This window comes from Hakea prostrata, chromosome 1 (genome assembly GCF_041222555.1).
Source record: "Hakea prostrata isolate BN-2017 chromosome 1, UWA_Hpros_2, whole genome shotgun sequence".
Lineage (NCBI taxonomy): Eukaryota > Viridiplantae > Streptophyta > Magnoliopsida > Proteales > Proteaceae > Hakea > Hakea prostrata.
Genome location: NC_142600.1, coordinates 33,500,733 through 33,520,846, shown reverse-complemented (window position 1 = coordinate 33,520,846; position 20,114 = coordinate 33,500,733). Strand labels below are relative to the sequence as shown.

General features: G+C 39.5%; 1 protein-coding gene and 1 pseudogene across 1 annotated transcript; both read right to left on the bottom strand.

Annotated features, from left to right (window-relative positions):
• Window positions 1-9,712: 9,712 nt before the first annotated feature.
• LOC149028794 (wall-associated receptor kinase 2-like) lies at window positions 9,713-12,829 on the bottom strand (annotated as a pseudogene).
• A 4,443-nt stretch (window positions 12,830-17,272) lies between these two features.
• On the bottom strand, window positions 17,273-19,410 carry LOC149028793 (ATP phosphoribosyltransferase 2, chloroplastic-like). The gene is made up of 6 exons (XM_089139017.1): window positions 19,309-19,410; window positions 19,046-19,159; window positions 18,886-18,966; window positions 18,484-18,630; window positions 18,234-18,279; window positions 17,273-17,322 (listed from the first exon to the last, which is right to left on the bottom strand). The coding sequence occupies exons 1-6, from the start codon at window positions 19,408-19,410 to the stop codon at window positions 17,273-17,275; spliced, it is 540 nt and encodes a 179-aa protein (XP_088995143.1).
• Window positions 19,411-20,114: the final 704 nt, after the last annotated feature.

The window sequence follows — 20,114 nt, the reverse complement described above, 5'->3', positions numbered from 1 at the left end:
TTAAAGACTTGATCGGGAAGAACGTGGAGGCATATGTTGACGATATGCTGGTAAAAAGCACTGCGAGAACAAAACACATTGAAGATTTAACAGAGGTATTTTCAGTACTGCGAAAATACCAAATGAAGCTGAATCCGGAGAAGTGTGCCTTCGGAGTTTCGTCAGGAAAATTCTTGGGCTTCATGGTATCACAAAGAGGTATTGACGCTAACCTGGCCAAAATACAAGCTTTCGTAGATATGGAAGCCCCTAAAGCGGTTCGTGATGTGCAATGTAAGGGGGAGAGTAGCTGCGTTGAATCATTTCATCTCACAGTCGGGAGAAAAGTGCCTACCTTCTTTCAAAACACTCAAAGATTTGAGGGGCAGTAAGGAGGCAAAGTGGACTGAGGAATGTCAGAAAGCTTTCGAAGACCTAAAGGAGACATTGGGAAGACCACGCTATTGTCCCGACCCGAGAAGGGAGAAGTTTTACAGCTGTATTTTGCAGCATCTCTTTCGGCAGTAAGCGCAGTCCTCGTTTGGGAAAAAGACAAAAAACAGTGGCCAATCTATTATGTTAGCCACGTATTACTCGATGCGGAGACAAGGTATTCTCATATCGAAAAGCAAGCTCTGGCTCTTATGATAGCAGCTAAAAAGCTACGGCCATACTTTCAGGCTCATCCAATTAAGGTATTTACTACTTTTCCCATTTGCAAAGTTTTCCGTAAACTTGATTTGTCTGGAAGAATAGTAGCCTGGTCGGTTGAACTTAGTGAATTCCAAGCAAGCATTAAGCCTCGAACGGCGATTAAAGCTCAAGCATTGGCCGACTCGTAGTAGAGACTCTCGCACCTATGGAGGAAATTGCCGAACCCACTATTCCGATTGTATGGGAGGTATATGTGGATGGTTCGAGTAACAAGCAAGGAGCAGGGCTGGAATTCTCTGAAGAGTCCAACAAGATTTATAATTCGATATGCATTAAGATTTGCATTCGAAGCAAGTAACAATGAGGCAGAGTACGAGGCCCTAATAGTTGGACTTAGATTGTCAAAAGCATTGGCGATAGCATATGTGACTATTTTTAGTGACTCACGGCTTATTGTCAATCAAGTTCAAGGGTAGTATGGTGTTAAAGAGCCCCGGTTACAGAAATATCAAGAGATTGTGCAAGTATTGCAGAAAGAATTCAAGAATCTGAAAGTATGTCAGATCCCAAGAAAAGAAAATACAATGGCAGATGAGCTATCCAGATTAGCCAATGCCAAAGAAAAGAATTTAGACCCTTCGGTCTACATAGAAGAGATAACCTTCCCGAGTTATCGGGAGACAGAAATATCCTATATTGAAGCAGAGTGTTGCTGGATGGATCCGATCGTAGAATATCTGAGAGATGATAAATTACCGGAAGATTCAAAAGAAGCAAGATTAATAAAAGTGTGATCCGCACGATTCATTATGCAGAATGGAAGGCTATACAGAAGATCTTATTCCGGACCCCTGTTGAGATGCTTGGGTCCCGAAGGATCGGAATCAGCCCTAGCCGAGGTACATGAAGGGATTTGTGGCGCTCACATGGGTGGTTGGGCCTTGGCACACAAAATTTTGAGGCTCAGGTTATATTGGCCTAAGCTCCAGCAAGCTGCTATGGAATATGTTCGTCGGTGTAGCAATTGCCAAATTCATGCTACAGTATCTAAACGCCCAACTGAAACCTTGACTTCGATACCCCATCCCTTTTGTGATGTGGGGAATTTACATCATGGGAGAATTCACCAAGGCGTCATGCGGAAGAGAATATCTTATAGTAGCAATCGACTACTTCACCAAATGGGTCGAGGCTAGCGCCCTGGCAACCATCACAGAAAGAAAGGTGGAGAAGTTCGTGCTCGAGTCAATCATATATCGGTTCTGGATGCCAAAAATAATCGTGACCGATCATGGCACTCAATTCGATAACCCACAATTTGAACAATTTTGTTGGACTTACTTGATCAAGCATCGTATGTCATCAGTGGCATACCCCCAAAGCAATGGCCAAGTAGAGGTTACAAACCGAACATTACTTGAGGGAATAAAGAGAAGACTCAAAGCTAATAAAGCCTTGTGGGTTGAAGATTTGCAAAATGTACTGTGGGCCTATCGGACTACAGTTCGGACACCCACAGGAGAAATTCCTTTTAAACTGGCTTATGGATCCGAAGTGTTGGCACTTGTTGAAGTAATGGCGGGAACACTACGGGAAAGAGAGTTCGAAGAAAAAGCGAACGAACAAGGATTGCTAGATAGCCTTGACTTGTTAGATGAAGTTTGTGCAAAAGCAATAGCGCGAACTCAACATTATCAACGAAGGATAGCATCACATTATAATTCCCGAGTAAGGAATCGTCGATACATAGTAGGAGACTTGGTATTAAGAAATACCTTAGCTTCATATCCACGCCATCAAAGGAAATTGGACCCTTCATGGGAAGGTCCATATATGGTTATTAAACCGGTCGGTTCGGGAGCTTATAAGCTAAAGAACATGACAACTCAGAAAGAGCTGGATCGTTCGTGGAATGCCAGGCATTTGAAGAAATATTATCCTTGAAGAGATTCACATTTTCATTCATGATGCAACAAAACTCAATCAATACAATTCTCAGTTTTCAATATACTGTCTTTTGATTGGGGGCATCATACAACACTCAAGATCAGATCCAACGACTAAATCAAAAGGCATCGGTTTAAAACCCGAGTGAGTACCTTCTACAAGGCATCATTTTAAAACCCGAGTGAGTACCTTCTACAAGGCATCAGTTTAAAACCTGAGTGAATTCCTTCTCAAACTTATTGAATTTCTCCGGAAATTCTTAAGTAAAGGCATCGGTTTGAAACCCGAGTGAGTACCTTCTACAAGGCATCGGTTTAAAACCCGAGTGAGTTCCTTCTCAAACTTATTGAATTTCTCCAAAAATTCTTAAGTAAAGGCATCGGTTTAAAACCCAAGTGAGTACCTTCTACAAGGCATCGGTTTAAAACCCGAGTGAGTACCTTCTACAAGGCATCGATTTAAAACCCGAGTGAGTTCCTTCTCAAACTTATTGAATTTTTTCGAAAATTCTTAAGTAAAGGCATCGGTTTAAAACCCGAGTGAGTTCCTTCTCAAACTTATTGAATTTCTCCGGAAATTCTTAAGTAAAGGCATCGGTTTAAAACCCGAGTGAGTTCCTTCCCAAAACTTATTGAATTTCTACGGAAATCTCTAAGTATAGGCATTGTTTTGAAACAACTAAGACCTACTGCAACAATGACTCAAGTGATTGACAGCAAAGATAAAGATTAATTCTTTATTCCTCTAAATGACTAGAAGGGGCCAACCTTTACATCTAGTATACATATGAGATAACAAGTGTTGAGATACAATCTTCATTCGGTCAAAAAGGAAAGTCATCATCGGTGATCAAAGTAGCTTCGTCAAAAGCAACACAGAGTCAAGAAGCAGCCCAGATTCAAGAAGAAGAAGAAGAAGAACAGAGTCGGGAAAACATATGTTATCATTTGTTTGTCTCCCTCAGGGATTGCGAAGCATTCTGCAAGTACAAAATCCTCTGCAATTCTATACTCTTTATCCAGCTTTCCCGGGAGAAGTTTGATCTTTGATCAAACCTGCATTCAAGGCAAGCTCTTCATAGCTGAATCCTTTGAGAGGAGAATAGGGAGGAGAATCATCAAGATGATGCATGATATCCGGATCTGGAGGTGGAGGGTCTGTTGCATCCTTGGTCCAGGCAAGAAGAGGAAGTCCTAGCTTGGCAAACACTCCAGGATGACAATTGGCGCGGTGGGGAGTCGTGTTGAAATAAGGATTTCTCCTTAGTATCGATTCCCATACCTCGTTCTCGCCATCTCGGTATGCCTGCAAGTTATAAGTGTTCAGCATGTCAACAAAAGGCTTACTGTGCAAATATTTGAAGATGCGAGCCCTGCGAACATCAGTTGAGAGGGACTCGGGCAAAATGGTAGCTTGCCTTTGGGACGATGACACAGCTCTAGACCCTTTCGCCCCTGCTGAAAGCTTTCCTACTTCCCGCTCTAGCTGCCGGATCTTCTCCTTGGCATCATCCAAATCCGAACAAAGATGTTTGTTCTCGGAATTCTTCTCTCGGGCAATCTCCCAAGCTTGGTTTCCAAGACGAGCTATCTCAGTGTCTTTGGCTTTGGAGTCTTCCCAAAGCCTGGAAACTTCATCACTCAGTCTACCGAGTCTAAAGGCTGCTTCCACTTGATTGTGAAAGTTACCAGTGAGACTCCTGCAACAACTTCAAAGTTAGTCAAGAGCAAAAGAAAAATCTTCAGAATGAAAGGTAATAAAGGAAAAACTTACATCACCAATGAATTCATAAAATCCCTGTCTGGGATCGTGGAGAGGGCTTTGCTCTCGGCAGGCATTTGAACAGCAGTGCACCATTCCAGTGCCTTGTCAAAATCGCCTGTCACCAAGTCAAACCTCTTCAGCGACCAAGAAGGATGGAACATGTCATCGGCCAACTGAGGGCGCTTCCTAGTGGCAAAATCCTCCAGCTCCAGGGAAGGAGTGGAGGAGGATGCCAAACAAGCACTAGAGTTGGAAATATGAGCGGCACCTGTAGGGACCACATCCCTCAGATGTCCAAAGGGTCTTCATCATGGAAGAAGACTCTAGCGTAGCTCCAACAGGGGCATCAACAATGCAAGCAACGACGGAAGGGGCCACGTCCTCCTTGGAAGACTGAATGGTCTCTTCAGGCAGAGGAAGCGTGGGAGAAGCATCAGCAGAAACTGTGGGAATCTAATCTGAAGATTCACCAACAGCAATATCCCCACGTTTAGAAGATTCACCAGCAGCAGTCACCTCAGAGGAAGCAACCTTTGTCGGTATTAGGGCAGTCATGTTGCAGGAATTTGCCCTAATAAAGTCCAAGTTAATTCTTGGAGGCACTGCAAATGCAAAAAGCAACATCAGTACGAGAATCTAACAATTTATGGCAGGAAAGGGAAAACCCTAGATTTCTGTTGAACAGATGAAGTAACGAACACCAATCAGGAAACTTCCGTAATGAGTAAAGATGAATACTGTGGAGATTACTCAAGGAGAAAAAGAAGTTCGTGACAAAACTGAATGACAGAGCAGAAGACTTACTTGTTCAGATTCTGATCGAAGATATTGTTGGAGGACAAGAGTACAGAGACAGCAAAGGAGGACAGAATATTACTTCGCAAATCTACCAGAAATAACTTGCAGATAGCGAGATGAGGATGAAGTCCCCTTGAGGAGCTTAAATAGCCAGCTCAAGGAGAGATGCGACGGTTGAAAGCCCAAGTTAATCAAGGGACAAGATGGAAGAGACGCTTCGAATTCCTAAAAATGCAGGATCAACGTTCAGGGGACAACGGCTCTTCAAATTCGAAACTTGAAGGCTAAACTAGGTTTTCACGTGGAACAAGATGCACCTGATACGAGGATACTGCCAAATACCAACCGTCGCACCAGTATTAAATAATAGAGTATTTCCAATTCCTTGGGAATAGCAATTGGTATACGAATACAAAAAAACATTTGGGCTTCGTCATAAAAGAGGGAGTGGTTGGGAGATAAAATTCAGGTGTCACAAAAGGTTCGGAAGAGTCAAAATTGACTGAACGAAACTCTCCCGAACGCATCTCCTTGATGTCCCGAACGATTGTCTCCAGTTAAGGTAGAAGTTAATCTACGTGATAACTTATATCATTCTTATATCATTATTAAATATCTCTTGTGAGAGGGAATAAACAATTCCCTGGGTATGATATGAGTAAGTATTAAGGCAATCATTGGAAGAGTTCGAGAAAAAGAAGATAGATTTCTATTTCATTAAAGATCGTAGAGGGCCAACCCTTACACACAAAAAAAAAATCCTAGAGATGGTTTCCTATTGTTCTTCCTCATTGTTGGTCGAAGAGTCTTTGTTAGAATCTTTATCCGAGGCAGGCTTCTGAGGTTCTTTAAGAGGCGGCGAATCAGCAAAATACTTCTCAATATCTGGGTCCGCTGGAATGGGATCCTCCTCTTCCAAAACCTAGTCAGGGAAAGGCAACTCAAGCTTCTTGAAGATTTCCTTGTCACACTTCTCGAAAGGGAGTTGTGTCAAAAGAAGGATTAGATTCAATAATCTTTCTCCAGACATCATTCTGCCCTTCTCGATAAGCTTGAAGGTTGAAGGAGCCCAACAAGTCAGTAAAGGGAATGTTGTTCAGATATTTCCGAATGCAGTCCTTCCGAAGATCTTGTGAAAGATGTTTGGGCTTGCTAGGAAAGGCCATCTTCTTCAGCCGTTCGTTATCCTTGTCCTGAAACTCGAGGCTTTCACCGAACGCGATAGCAGCATTCTTCTGTTTCTTGGCCTCATGTTCGGCAACAACAGCACAAATGGTTGACGAGTCAAGTTCTTTCTTCAAAGAATTTATCTCCTCATCATGCTTCTCCTTCAATCTTCGGCAGCTTCCCTCAGCCGGTCCACCTCAGAATTGGCTTTCGCCAGATTCTCTTCACAAGTCTGCAGCAAGGAGCCGCTACAACCAACTCGGCTCAATGCCTCCATGTGTTGATAGAAGCTCAACACAGCATTACTGGAAGGACAGGGAGATTATCAGAAAATCCCAGGAGAGATTACAAAGCAAGTAGTAAAGGCTCAAGAAAAATGATACCTTGTGGAAAGATGAACAAGAGCATCGTCTTGCAGGGTCTCAAAGGCTTGGCGGTCGGCAGGCATAAGGCCGAGAGAGCTCCATTCAGCGGCCTTCTCAGGATCCTGAGTGACTCGGTATGTCTGCGTCAGCGACCATTGAGGAACGAAGATCTCCTCAGAATCTTTTTTCTTCTTGGATTTCTTCGGGGCGGAAGCATCGACCGAGTCATGCTTCCTCTTGGTTCGAACAGGAGAGGGGATGTCTACCTCTTCCACCATAGGTTTTTTCCCTCTCCACGAAGCCTCAACCACTGGCTTTAGGTTCCTGATACCCTTGTAAGAAGGGTCTGGAGGTGGCACAGAGGCTACCTGTTCTGCAGTCAAAGCTCGAGGAGACCGTTGCTCTGCAGTCACAACAACCTTGGCAGCCCTCACCCGAAGGCTATCTGGATTCATTCTAGGCGGCACTACAAAGAAAGACAAAAGTCAGAAAGTTGAAAAAAAGTTCGCAGTATATTCAAGAAAGTGAAGCGTGGCAGTTAGAAAGTTCACGTTGAGCCAGCCCCCAGTACTGAAGGATGGAGTTGTATTCCATCTCATATCCATGTATCTCTTGATACCATGGAATTGACTTGATCTTCCCTAACAGCAGCTCTGTCTTCTTTGGATAATGGAAGGACCCGGTTACCCTTTAAATATGTGTAGTTAGACGTTAGCCGTAGAATATCCACAGTTATAGTTTTCATAGCTATAGGGTAGCCGCGATAACATATGTAGTTATACTTTCCGCAGCTAGAGGATATATAATCGTGGAATTATCTGTCGCTACAATATGTGTAGGTAGAAGTTAGATGCGGAAACGTCCATGGTTATATTTTTCATAACTATAGGGTAACCGCGGAAACACCCGCAATTATTTTTTCCGTAGCTAAATGATATATAACCACGAAAATATCCATCACTTCAATATGTATAGCTAGAAGTTGGGTGTGGAAACATCTGTAACTAACAATCTGTAGCTATAGATATAGCTAAAGAATTACCTGTAACTAAAAAACCATAGCTATGGACAACCTTGTACATGCAGTATTTTATATGTAGCTACTGCGTTTGCGACGAAGCCTGTTGCGACAGATAATAAACCGCATGTAATCTGTAGTTATTGGCTATTACTACGGATTTCGGTACATTTTACTGCGGAAAATTCCGCGGTAATATGCCCTTTTTGTTGTAGTGACTTAGGAATGTGTGGCAATCATATTCCTTGATCTCAACTTGTAAGAGAGAAAGAATGAGTGGGACAAATGTCAAAAAACATCCAGCCTTGCATGGAGGCGTAGTGTACCATATCAAGAAGGAATATGCTACCAGAACATACGTACCATAGAAGAAAACTAATCACGCATCCAATTAGAACCTTAAATATCATGAAGTAATCCCATTGTCTTCAGCGCAATAGTTAATAGATTGTTTCAAAAATATCTTTTGGGTTTTATAATTATTATTGGCAGCATTTTGTATGATGAACTTATTAGGAAGTTCTACTATAGAAACTAGTTCTCCCTTTTTCCCGATGTGGGTTCTACAATACATCCACAATTCAATAAATTCTAAGCTCTACAATTGCATTGAATGAATCTAGTTTCCATGATCTATGTTCTAATTTTAATAAACAGAAAAAGGAAAACTAAATCTTATGGATAGGGTTGGATCAATGACTTAACATTAGGAGGTGCCCAAAAATGATTACAATTTCTTTTTTTTTTTTTCCGGTTGAAATCAAATCTATTGGAAAGAATGGCAAGAGAACACAATCACAAGCATCAACAAGCCACAGAGTGACAGAAGGCCAATCTGTCTTACTTGCCAAAAGACAAGGTCTACCTAGCTAAAGAATCAACAATGCCATTGGATTCTCTAGAACATATGAAACTGAGCAACACGAAGAATAGTAAAGAAAAGCCTTACAATCTTCCACAACAGCCACCACCTCGGGAGCATATTACATATTGCCCATTGTGTTTGTAGTCAATTACATCTATTACCCCTAAAAAAAGATAAATTACAAATGTCCCTTTACTGCTTTAGCAAGCTGTCCATTTATAGCTTTTAATTCTTAATAGTAAGGGGCTTTGTAATTATTTTTTTCCAAGGGTAGTAAACGTAATTGATTGCAAACACTGAGATTTACCAACCGAAGACAATTAGACTCAAAAATAACATCCTTCGGACTCACGACAGTAGTTACTCATCCCAAGGCCAAGCAATTCAGTACCCACTTGCTTTCCCAAGTCTGAGTATTGAACACATTTGGCCCCAAAAAAAAAGTATTGAACACATTGGCTATTCTGGTAATGAGGCCGAGTTGGGAAATAAATTGACTTAATGAAATTGGTCCAATAACTATTAAGAATTTCCCAAAGCCTCCACACACCCCCCCCCTTACAAGTAAAGCTTGATTATGCAAATGAGGGTCTCAAAAGCTCAACCCACCTTGTTCCTTAGACTTACACAATCTTGTCCATGAAATCCAATGGATTTCATGCCTTCATTGGGCCCACCCAATAAAAAGTAGATAAATCCTTCCAGATATTATCAAGCACACCACGAGGGAGAGAGAAATGGACCCGGCATATGTAGACATAGTTGATCCAACCAATTCAATGAGGAGTTCATATGTTTCCACCTTTGAACTAACTACAAAGAAAAGGAGGAGGAGGGGAAGGAAAGTTTGTTTAGGAACAAAGAAAGTTGTATAGTATAAAAGGAAGCAAAGGAGGGACTCATGGAGATGTTGAGGAAATAGGGAAGCATGACAGTTTCAATGAAGCCAATTTTCTTTTCATTTTGAATAGAGATATATAATTTGAGGTTTAGAACAAATTTGATTATCATAGTCATATTCACACTTCAATCCGATTGTGATTTAATCTAAAATAATCAAAACAAAAAATTATAACAACTTAATTTTGAAGTGTTGGTTTTTACCAAACGAACTAACTCCTAAGATATGATTGAGAAATGTTATGTTATGTACAACAACATAGATCTAGCCTCCAGAAATAATCCATCAAGCATGACACACCTTCGGTGAATTTCACTAGCACTTGCCTTTCTCTCACCTGCACATAGAAGAAATTCAAGAATAAATTGATATTGAAAATCTATAAACATAGAGTATAATACCATTTCAATAAAAGATTACCTTGCCACTAAGCTAAGATCATCATCAGTTACACTATAACTCATCTCTATTTCAAAAGTTGCATTAGTAGAATTTGTCGATGGTTCACCTAGAAAAGGTTCAGTCTCTTGATTATGCCGTGTCGAAGATTGTTCGTAGAACATCTTCAAAGAATCAAGCTCTTTTGCAACTTCCTTCATTGTTGGCCTCTCTTCCCTTTTATCCTTTAGGCAGTCTCTTGCAAGTTCAAGCACCGCCAATAATTGTTCTCTCTTCCCAACAATTAATATTATGTCATCAATAATATTAAAAAGATTCCCATCTTTCATTGAAGATAAAAAATATGACACTAGTGTTGTACACTTCCCAGATTTTTCAAACAAAAGTGGTTTCTTTTCAGTCAAAAGCTCCAACAAAACAACTCCAAAACTATAAACATCACTTTTATCAGTTAGTTGGCCTGTAGGAATACATTCTGGGTCTAAGTATCCATGAGTCCCTTGAATCTGTGTCATCTTTTGAGTTTCATCCAAAGGAACCAATCTCGAAGCTCCAAAATCAGATACCTTAGCCCTATATTTATCATCCAATAATATATTTGAACACTTGACATCTCTATGAATGATAGGTATTGCATGAGAAGAGTGCAAATACGCTAGAGCATCAGCAATTTCTGCAACAATTCTCAAACGATTTCCCCATGAAAGACTAGGTGTTTGATTCTTCCTATGGATATGTTCAGAGAGGGTTCCATTAGAAATGAATTCATAAACTAATAATGGAACCTCAATCTCTAAGCAACAACCCAAAAGCTTCACCACATGCCTATGATTGATTTGAGAGAGGATATCAACCTCATTTATAAACTGTATAATCTGGCCTTTGTCCACAATTTTGGATTTCTTAATGGCAACTACTTTCCCACTTGATAAGGTACCCTTGTAAACTCTACCAAACCCACCTTCGCCAATTATTTGACTCTCATGGAAGTTATTAGTTGCCTTCTTTAATGCTTTGCTAGAGAAAATTTTGGCAATATATTTTTCCCCTTTCTTTGAAGCAATTTGTTGCTGCAATAATAGACCTCCATTTTGATTGAAGAATTTTTCTCTTTGTCTACGTTTTCTTTGAATTGCCCAATACAAAACCCAAACAAAGGTAGATAAACCCATGAAACCCGCACCGGTACCTACATGCATAAAGTCGATTTAGATAGATATATATATATATATATATATATATATATATATATATATATATATATATATATATATATATATATATATAAGTAATCCTTCAACATTTGAGGATTTATAAACAAGTACCCATTTTGGATTGGGATTGAATGCAATAACAGGTCTTTTGATTGGCTCTCTTTCCTCCTTTGGTATTTCACGATTTGAATCGCTTACATTTTCCAATTCAAGTCATAGTAGATTGAAAAATGAATCCGAGTTTACTCGATAAATTAGTAAGTCAAACAGTTGGGTGGCCTACATGCTAAGCTTATCTGATAAAAATATTCTTTCCTAACGAGGACTTCATAAAAGATCTGTGCAAGAAAATAGCAAATTTACTATCAATAAATAAAATTACCTGCAACAATTTTTATCACTAGCATGTGTTTCGTGTCTTTAATACAACCAGAACCACGTAGCCTACCATAGCCATCGATATGGGGGATCATTCCATCGCCACGGTTGCCTTCTCGACATTGGCAGGTATAGTTCCCATAGGTATTATTGCATATAGCATTCCTATCGCAGTTATTAGTGGATTCACACTCATTTATATCTTCATCAAAGCATTACCACATCACAAGAATGACGAAAAGCTGTTAGCTACTATAACGAATGTAACGAAGTCTAGATGCATGACTGACAACAACAAACTAAGGACTCAAGAAAAGATAAGATACTACTTACCTCGGCATCCTTGATGAGGGAGATAAGGGTTGCCTTCAAAACCATCGTTGCAGGTACAATTGTAGCCAGGGGCATTGGTTGAGTTAGAGGGATAGCTGTTTGGCCCGCATCTTTCGTTGCCAATCGCCCAGTCCACCACAGTTGGGATATCTGACCTGTTAAATTCCTTTCTTGAAAGATGTGATGAGTCGAAGGTGAAGGATTCATAATCACCTATGAAGGCAAAGCTGCAAGGGTTGAACTTTGGATTCGATTTTTTGCTAGAAACTCCAAAAGTCACATCAATTTCATTCAGACCCAATGGAATTGAGGTCTGGCAACAACCAATTCCAGAACAAGACCCATTGGTCACACTATCCAACTTATCACACATTGATATGCACCCACTACTGAAATTTCCGCTATCATCCCCAAAATTTGAATTTAGGATGGCAACAGTGTTGCAACCTATGCCTATGAGCTTATTGCGGGTGACTGAGACCCTGAACGGTGAATCTTCGAAGTAATATCCTTCTAAGACCGATTCTGTATTGTTTCCTGTATTATTGAAGCATTCATAAGAAACATCTGGGTAACGCAGAACAAAATGAGATTCCAATAATGATATCTCAAGAACCTCTGTAAAATTTCCAAAGTAGGGTTTGAGGGTACCACTTCGAGCATCACATGTGAGTTTCTAGTGAATATCGCTACTGAAGCAACCTTCCCTGAGGCCAAAAGGGTAGGGTATCTCTACATCTCCACATTTGCTGCGGCAACCCGGCAAGGCTAGTGGTGGTGGAACTGCCGTGGCTATTTCTACCAATGAAAAAAGAAATAGCAACATCACCAAAGGATTCAGAACGATGGCCAAGCTTATGATTTCCATCTGACCTTCTACAGAAATGCTTGTACAAGGTACCAATCGACCACTATTCAGCCAAACTACTTAATTACTTCATCTTCTATCAATTACCCCGATAAAGGAATTGAAAACGAGAAGCGATGTAAGATCAACCAAATTTGTACCTTATATAACCCGTTACTACTACTTTCTCCGCTGCTAAATCAACAAAAAATAAATGAGCAAGGCAATTTCTTAGAACCTTCTTCGCCATAAAAAACGAAAATTGACAAAAAAAGTCAAAAAACTTCTGCTGCCGACAGCACCATGGCAATAGAAAATACAGAATAAATAACAAAGATTCCAAAAGTTTTATTATTTTTTTTTTTTTTCCTAGTAGAACTAGATTTCCCAAATTGACTCCGGCTCCCACACAACAATATTCAAGTGGAGTGAAGGCAAACTTTAAAGAATCCCATTATTTGATACGATACAACTGATGCGATCAAGGTTTAAAGTATCTGTATCGAGTATCGTATCGGTCAGGTGATTTTAAGAGACATATCGTCCTGTATCGAATTTTGTATCGCTACGGCTAATGTATTTTAGTGTAATTCAATGGAGAGGTGTTTCGAGATGTATCGTATCGGTTGGATCAAATACAGATACGTATCGACTAGTGTCACTTTAAACCTTGGATGCGATACATAATCGCATGTCTCTCCTTTTTATGTTTATGGGACTACAAAAGCCCATTCAAAGGTAGAGCAATTTTTTGAAGTATCTCCCTTTCGCATTTATGAAAATTTCCCTCCAACCTTCTTTGTATATGTGAAGTTAGTGCTTAGCCCTCCGATTGGAGAGATTCTTTATGAGAAGAAAAATGTTTTGTTTTGTGTGAAATATCAATACTTGGCCCTTCTCAATAATAAATCATGGCTTCGCCCTTAAGGCCAACTACCAAATGAATAATGCAAATGGTCCAATGGTCCACTTAGTCAAATAGACTTAAAACAATCCAACATCCTCCAAGATTAAATTGATAATTGAGATTTTCACATTGCCATATATATTATCGAAAACGTATTTACACCTTTTAATTGAATTACGAACATATATTGGATCCAGAAAAAGAAAAAGAAAAAAACATATTCTAATCATTGTGAGACATCAAAGTCATGTTGAACCTCAAAATTATAAGATCCATCAAGAGTTGTGTAAACTAATTCTAATTGAAAAATGGCAAGACTAGATCATAAACCATTTGAGTGATGATTCAATAGTATTTGATACATTGAGAGATGTTCGTCTAATTGGACAAGATGCTTTAAGCACTTTGTCTTATTAAATTATTATGTTCTCCACTGATATGGGTACCACATTAATAAAATCTTGAGTTTTTTATATGATATTCACTATTATTGAAGTGAAATTAGAATTCACCTTCTGTCATGGCCTAAATTACATGGTACACAGTACTACACACTTTTGAAATAACAAAAGCTTTTTACACGGCATTTGCATAATTTGATTGGAAAAAGAAGAAGCAAATAAAACAGAAGAGAAAGCTTTCTCTATCACGCGTGAAGGAATTTTGTACCGTTCATCTAAAGTCATCCAAGTCTAATACATGAACTTCCATCGTTATTAGAGAGAGAAGAAATTGGGTACATAGGAAGAATTCAAACATATGGAAAGAAAGATCTAGAGAGAGTTGAAGGTGTCAATGCCCCAGACAAGGGGCAAAGAACAGCCACAACCGATTTTGATTTTTTGAAATCAACCCAAATGATAATCACAGGAGGGTTGACGGCATGAATTCTGAACTTGAACCATGAAACCCAGAGAGAGGAAGCTCTTCTTTTTAGTAGTTGGAAAGGACGAAGAAGCTCAGTCATCAAAAAATCTCCATCAATGTTTCAGTAATCTTTGGGTCCTTGGGGTTTCGGCTGAACTTTCGAAGAAACGTGTTGGAGCAGGTGTGGTGTTTGACAAATTGCCCAGAAGAGATTTTCAAATCAACGCACTTTGATTGAAAGGTACAATTGACTTGCCTCATTCTCTCTTAATCTGGCCTTCCAACTTTCTCATTTTAGTTATCTCTTTTGTCCTCTTCTACAAGACTATCAGCAAGAACGACGCAAGTCAAACAGAAAATTGCAGGGAAGCTTATATAGATGGGAATAGGCAAATAAAGAAAATCTTGTGATTTTATTACAAAACCATACTGGCCAATCAATCAATCCTTTTCAGTTTGAACATTCTACTCGGTTTCCCATCTCCATCAATTGTAGGTTTGTCAGTGGGTGAATTCTGGCAGGGGGAAAAGTCAGTGGTAGGCGTGGAGTCTCCGGCGGCAGGAATGGGGTGGTAGTCTTCAGACTCTTCACTCTTCAGTAAGAAAAGGGGTGTGGTGATTTCCAGCAAGAGATAGAAGAAGATGGGTGCAGCCGTGCAGGGGATTCTTCCATTACCACCTAAGGATATTTAGATAATTTTACTATTTAAAAAATATTTATAAAAAAAATATAATAACACAATATATTAAATAACCTGAGAGCACTTTGGTCCCTCCATATTTCACATTTGAATATACTTAATAGCAACTAACAACAGAATCTGGATCCTCACCCCGTCGGGGTAGCACAGAGTGCTCCCCGACGGATTCCTGACCACACAAAACGTGGGGCCCACGGGTAAAATTTTAAAAAAAAATTTTGTATTTTTCCAAAAAGTATTTTTCACCGTGGGCCCCACTGCTTTGTGTGGTCGAAAACCGTCGGGGGAGCTGATCCGGACTCCTAACAACAACGTTAGTTTGCTTGGGACCTGTATGTAATATATTGCACTAACGGGACCCAACATTAATTTATGGTCCACTAAAGGAACTCAAACGTAAAAAACTCTTTTTTTAATATCCGTTCTTCCGATATTAAGCTCCGGCAAAATATTTACGATCAAAGTCATCCTAATTATATTCCCTTTCCCTCAATCTAGGGCTAACATTCAAATCACTTCCTTTTATTTTTTATTTATTTATTGTTCGCATTTTTTTATTCCTATTTTTTATTTATGCAATTTTTTTAGATGATGAATGGTTAAGTTGTCTATTTTATTTTTATTCTCAACTCGATCGCATTAAATATATGTGTTGTGACCACTCATTTAGATCTACTAAATTAATTTAATTAATTAGTTAAAAAGTTAAAAATTTTATATTTATATACTCTCTCGTTACCATTAAGAGGTTGAGAACTCTAAAATGGCATATCTCCTTTATCAACCCATTAGCTACATAATACCATGCACTTGCGAGCATCACTGTAAGCATCGATCTGTGATACACCACAGAAGGTAATGCACGTATTAGGACTCGTGTCTTTAGAGAATCCTTCAACCTTCTTCAGCATTCTCTTCGAAGTACAGACTCTCTCGTAGATGAATATATCATCAGAAGTCTTCTCCCATCCCCAAGCACTCTTAATTCTCACCTCTTCTGCTCGCCTTCTCTTCATCCTTATAACTTGCCCTATAACAACTCCTAATAGGACCATCATACATCCAACATTGTTGTCAATCCTTGAAGCTAAAGCTAAAACCCCAAAAAAAAAAACCATCTGCAAAAACTGATGGGAGTCAATATCTCATTGATACACTACGTACAAAAACCCAAAACCCCCTATATCTCAAAACCAAATGCAACAGTAGAAATTAGGGTTTAACGTTGAACACACGAAATGAAAAAGAAAACAAAAAGAATATCATTGATCGAACTTGATCGAAGAAACAAGATTTACCTGATAGAGAGTATTTTTCGATCCCTAGGTTTAGCTGAGGATGTCAAAACGAGACTACAAAAATTGAGGTCAAAATCCAGTAATGGCATTAATTTGTCTAGTTTGGATGTGCTTTTGACAGAACAAAGCCCAACGGTACCCATGATTGTTCAACAAATGAGGGGATCACTTGACCAAAGTATCCAACAAGGCTCTGGTTAGCTCATCTTGAACAGTGGCAAGTCATGCCTCAACGAGGAAAAATTAAAAATACAGCCAGCCTGTGAGGCCATTTCTATGGTCAGCATGAATGCTCTTTCAGAGCTTCCAAGATGGGAAACCTGTCTACAGGTACATGGAGATATGCCGCCATGGAAACCTTACCCACAACACTCACAAGATCACCTTCAAAACCCTTGAATCGGCTACAGGGAATTACTGCATCTGCCATTCAATCCAAAAATCAAAACCCATTATGTATATGAAAGACAAACTAAGGTTACAGTTATGTTTGGATTCACAAGTTTCAAGCTAAGCCCTAATACCAAACAAAGCAGATTCAAACACATTGGGCAATAATGAAAGCCCTCTAGTAAGCACAAGGTAGACAACCGTCCCCTCCAACCTTAACCAATCGGACCCCTCACGCCCCCCACCCACCCGAAGAAAACCCTTTCTGAAACAAAAGAAATTAAGAGCAAGAGATATGATGGAGAGAAGTATAAAATCTCTGCTACCAATAGTAGCAATGTCCAACCCCGAACAAATGGGATAAATAAAATGTCTCTAATGGAGGAGTGTTGGTCATCCTCCCAAGCATTCAACCGGAAACATTAAGCACTAAAACCAAAACAGAATGTGCATCTACAGCAGTTGCACATCTCCCAGAGATCAAACCCCAAGCTTTGTAAGAAGTGCACGCCACCTCGGAGGTTCTTCGTAAAAAATTGTTGGGTTAATTGTATTACAATTCTTCAAATACACACAAATGAAATTACAATACAATTGAGAGAAGAAGATCTTTAGCCAATTCGGAGCGCTTGGAGTTTCAACCGAACGAACCACCAAGAGGTTGAGTCACACCTTGAGTGCTGTCTTTAAGGTAATTGATGCACCCTACTACCAAGAGTTCTTCGCACCACCACCTCCAAGATAAAGCAACCTCCAACTAGAAGATGAGGTAGTTCTTCTAGTCCCTTCAATGAGCCAAAAACTAGAGCACAACACTTAGACAACTCAAGAAAGAAATGAACTTTGTAAAACAAATAATGTGAGTGAAGAGTGTCACAATAGCACACAATATGCAAGGAAGGGTTGGGTTTATATAGGCCCAAACCACACCTCCTCACAAGGGGAGAATCAATTCTCCACTAATGGAGAATCAATGGTTTGTCCCTCCTCCACTAATGTGAATAAACCCCCTTGACCTAACCTCCCCACTACTTGGGGAAGTAACTCTCATATTCACTTCTTTGGAATGAATAGGCTTTAACCCATTCAAAGACCTTAACCCCCACTCATGGTAATGGCCATGAATGGTCATGAAGTTGAAATGAGAAATAAAGGTCAAGAGTTAGAATTTGAGTAATTCCACCATTCAAGTTAGCCCACCTCATCACCATGATCAAGACCTTTAAGACCCATGACCAATGTCATGAAGAGCCTCATAACCAAAGTCATAAAGGGCCTCCTTTACTCATGGTGCCTCATTACCACCCTTACCTCATGGTGCCTCATTACCACCCTTACCTCAAGGGTCCCACACACAAACAAAACAATTAAATAAAAGAAATGCAAAAACTAATTTTGAAACTTAATATATAGATAATATAGATTTTAATAAAAAACCTAACAAAAATAAACGTCAAAGGAGAAACCAAAACTCCATCGCCTCCAACCTGCACAAGTGAGGCCGGGGGATGCAACTGAATCATGAAGCTCGAAAAATTCTTTCAAAAGGAGACAAGAATGTGAAACCTAAACTGATGACTCCAACACGGACACAATTACTGATGTATGACACAAGACATACGGACAAATATTGTTCCCCCCCATTTTGTGATCCAGGTTAACAAACAGCTACAAAAATGGTTAGTAGATACATTGAAAGGAAAATGAGTCTCTCTTATCGCTCTCGACTGCTGAACGGCTTTGTAGAGTTCCTTCTTTGGAACACAAATGACGATCGCATAATAGTCTGCAACAACTTTACCATCACGTTTACAGAAGACTGGACTTATAGTAGGTCCCTGCATATATGTATTACATCAGAGAAACAAAGTCATAATAGACAAAGGACATCTAGACAATTCTTAGTTTTTGTCCTCAATTTTGTCATACAAGTAGATTCAAAAGCACATAAAGAAGCATCCCTTGAATAATTAATGCTGCCCTCCAAGTAGGACAAACAGACTAGACCAAAAATGTAAGTGTGAACGACTGAAGGGTAAGGTGAGAAAGGAGGGGGTGGAGCATGTTTAGTATCTTCAATTCTGAAACCTCACCTGCAACCCAGTTAATGATGTCTGGTTTACAATACTCTTAGCCACTTCCTCTTCACTAGTTCCCCTCATGTTAGCAACTACCTGCCATTAAAAGCATAAGAAAACAGAGAAATTTGTAATGGAGAAAATTAAATTATCTTGTTTGGCAAAAGCTACCCACAGTGAACTGACCAGCTGCTCTCAAATGAGCCTCCAGTCTTTCAAGCACCTCATGAGTAATGTCTAAAACACCTTTACGCTGGGTCAGAGATTTCTTGCTCGCAATAAGAACAGCCTGGAGAACAGCCGTACACATTCTAGTCGTGAGTGTGAATTGTTACAACACTAAAAATGAATATATATATATACAATACTAGATTTCAGTTGCTTTCTTGTATGCTTGACTCTACCACTACATGGGTTCCAAGGATTAGAAGAATATACCTGGCTTTCTAAAACAACTCCACCTTCAATTTCTTTCAGATTATTTTCACGCAGTGTTGTTCCACTGCTCACAAGATCCAAAATAGCATCTGCTATCCCCATCTAGTACAAAAAGAATCACAAATGAACAATAAGTCATGAAAATCGTTCTCTTGGGTAAGAAAACATGAAGTGAAAAGGAGGCATGCACGAACTTGCGTATTGCCAAATTGAATCACCCTCTCCTTGGGGTGTGGAATTGGATAACTTAAGGGAAAGGGTGACCCATCTTTTTATCTTGGGGTGAATTTTTTATGTAACTTAGGCCTTGAATTCATTATTATGTTTCCCTTTAACACTCTCTTGAAATATTCTGATCATAGTTAAAATGGCAAATATTTCTCTATAAACAGTTATGCCTAGAGGGTTTCTACAGCCTGGCACCAAGATTTGCCACTTGGAAGGGTGGTAAGGAAATTTGATAAAATGAATATCTAAGCATGGCTAGACTGGTCAGATGTTAAATTTCCATGTATTTCCATTTTTTTGGGGTATTCTCCATGGTTGTAAAGCTGATAAGGCGACCAAAGAGGTTGGGGAAGGTGACAATATGGCAACCAAGGCTTTTTCGTATACATTTTTTTTATACAAGTACTTTGTATGGCACAAGTAGAACATGTCTCCATAAATCGCTTAATCGTATGCGATACTCAATTCTGATACTTTAAAGTTCAAACCTTGACTTACCTTTACCTATATGGTACACATAATTGTTTAATTGTTTGAGTAATTACTGAATTATTCTTCTACATCGAATTTTTCCAAAT

Excerpts from the sequence above, each read along its gene's own strand:
- LOC149028793 (XM_089139017.1), bottom strand. The coding sequence starts at position 19,410 with ATGGGGATAGCAGATGCTATTTTGGATCTTGTGAGCAGTGGAACAACA. Across the intron at positions 19,160-19,308 it reads GAGTTGTTTTAGAAAGCCAG|GCTGTTCTTATTGCGAGCAA; the intron begins GTATATTCTTCT and ends GCTGTTCTCCAG. Across the intron at positions 17,323-18,233 it reads TCCTTTGACGTTTATTTTTG|ACGAAGAACCTCCGAGGTGG; the intron begins TTAGGTTTTTTA and ends CAACAATTTTTT.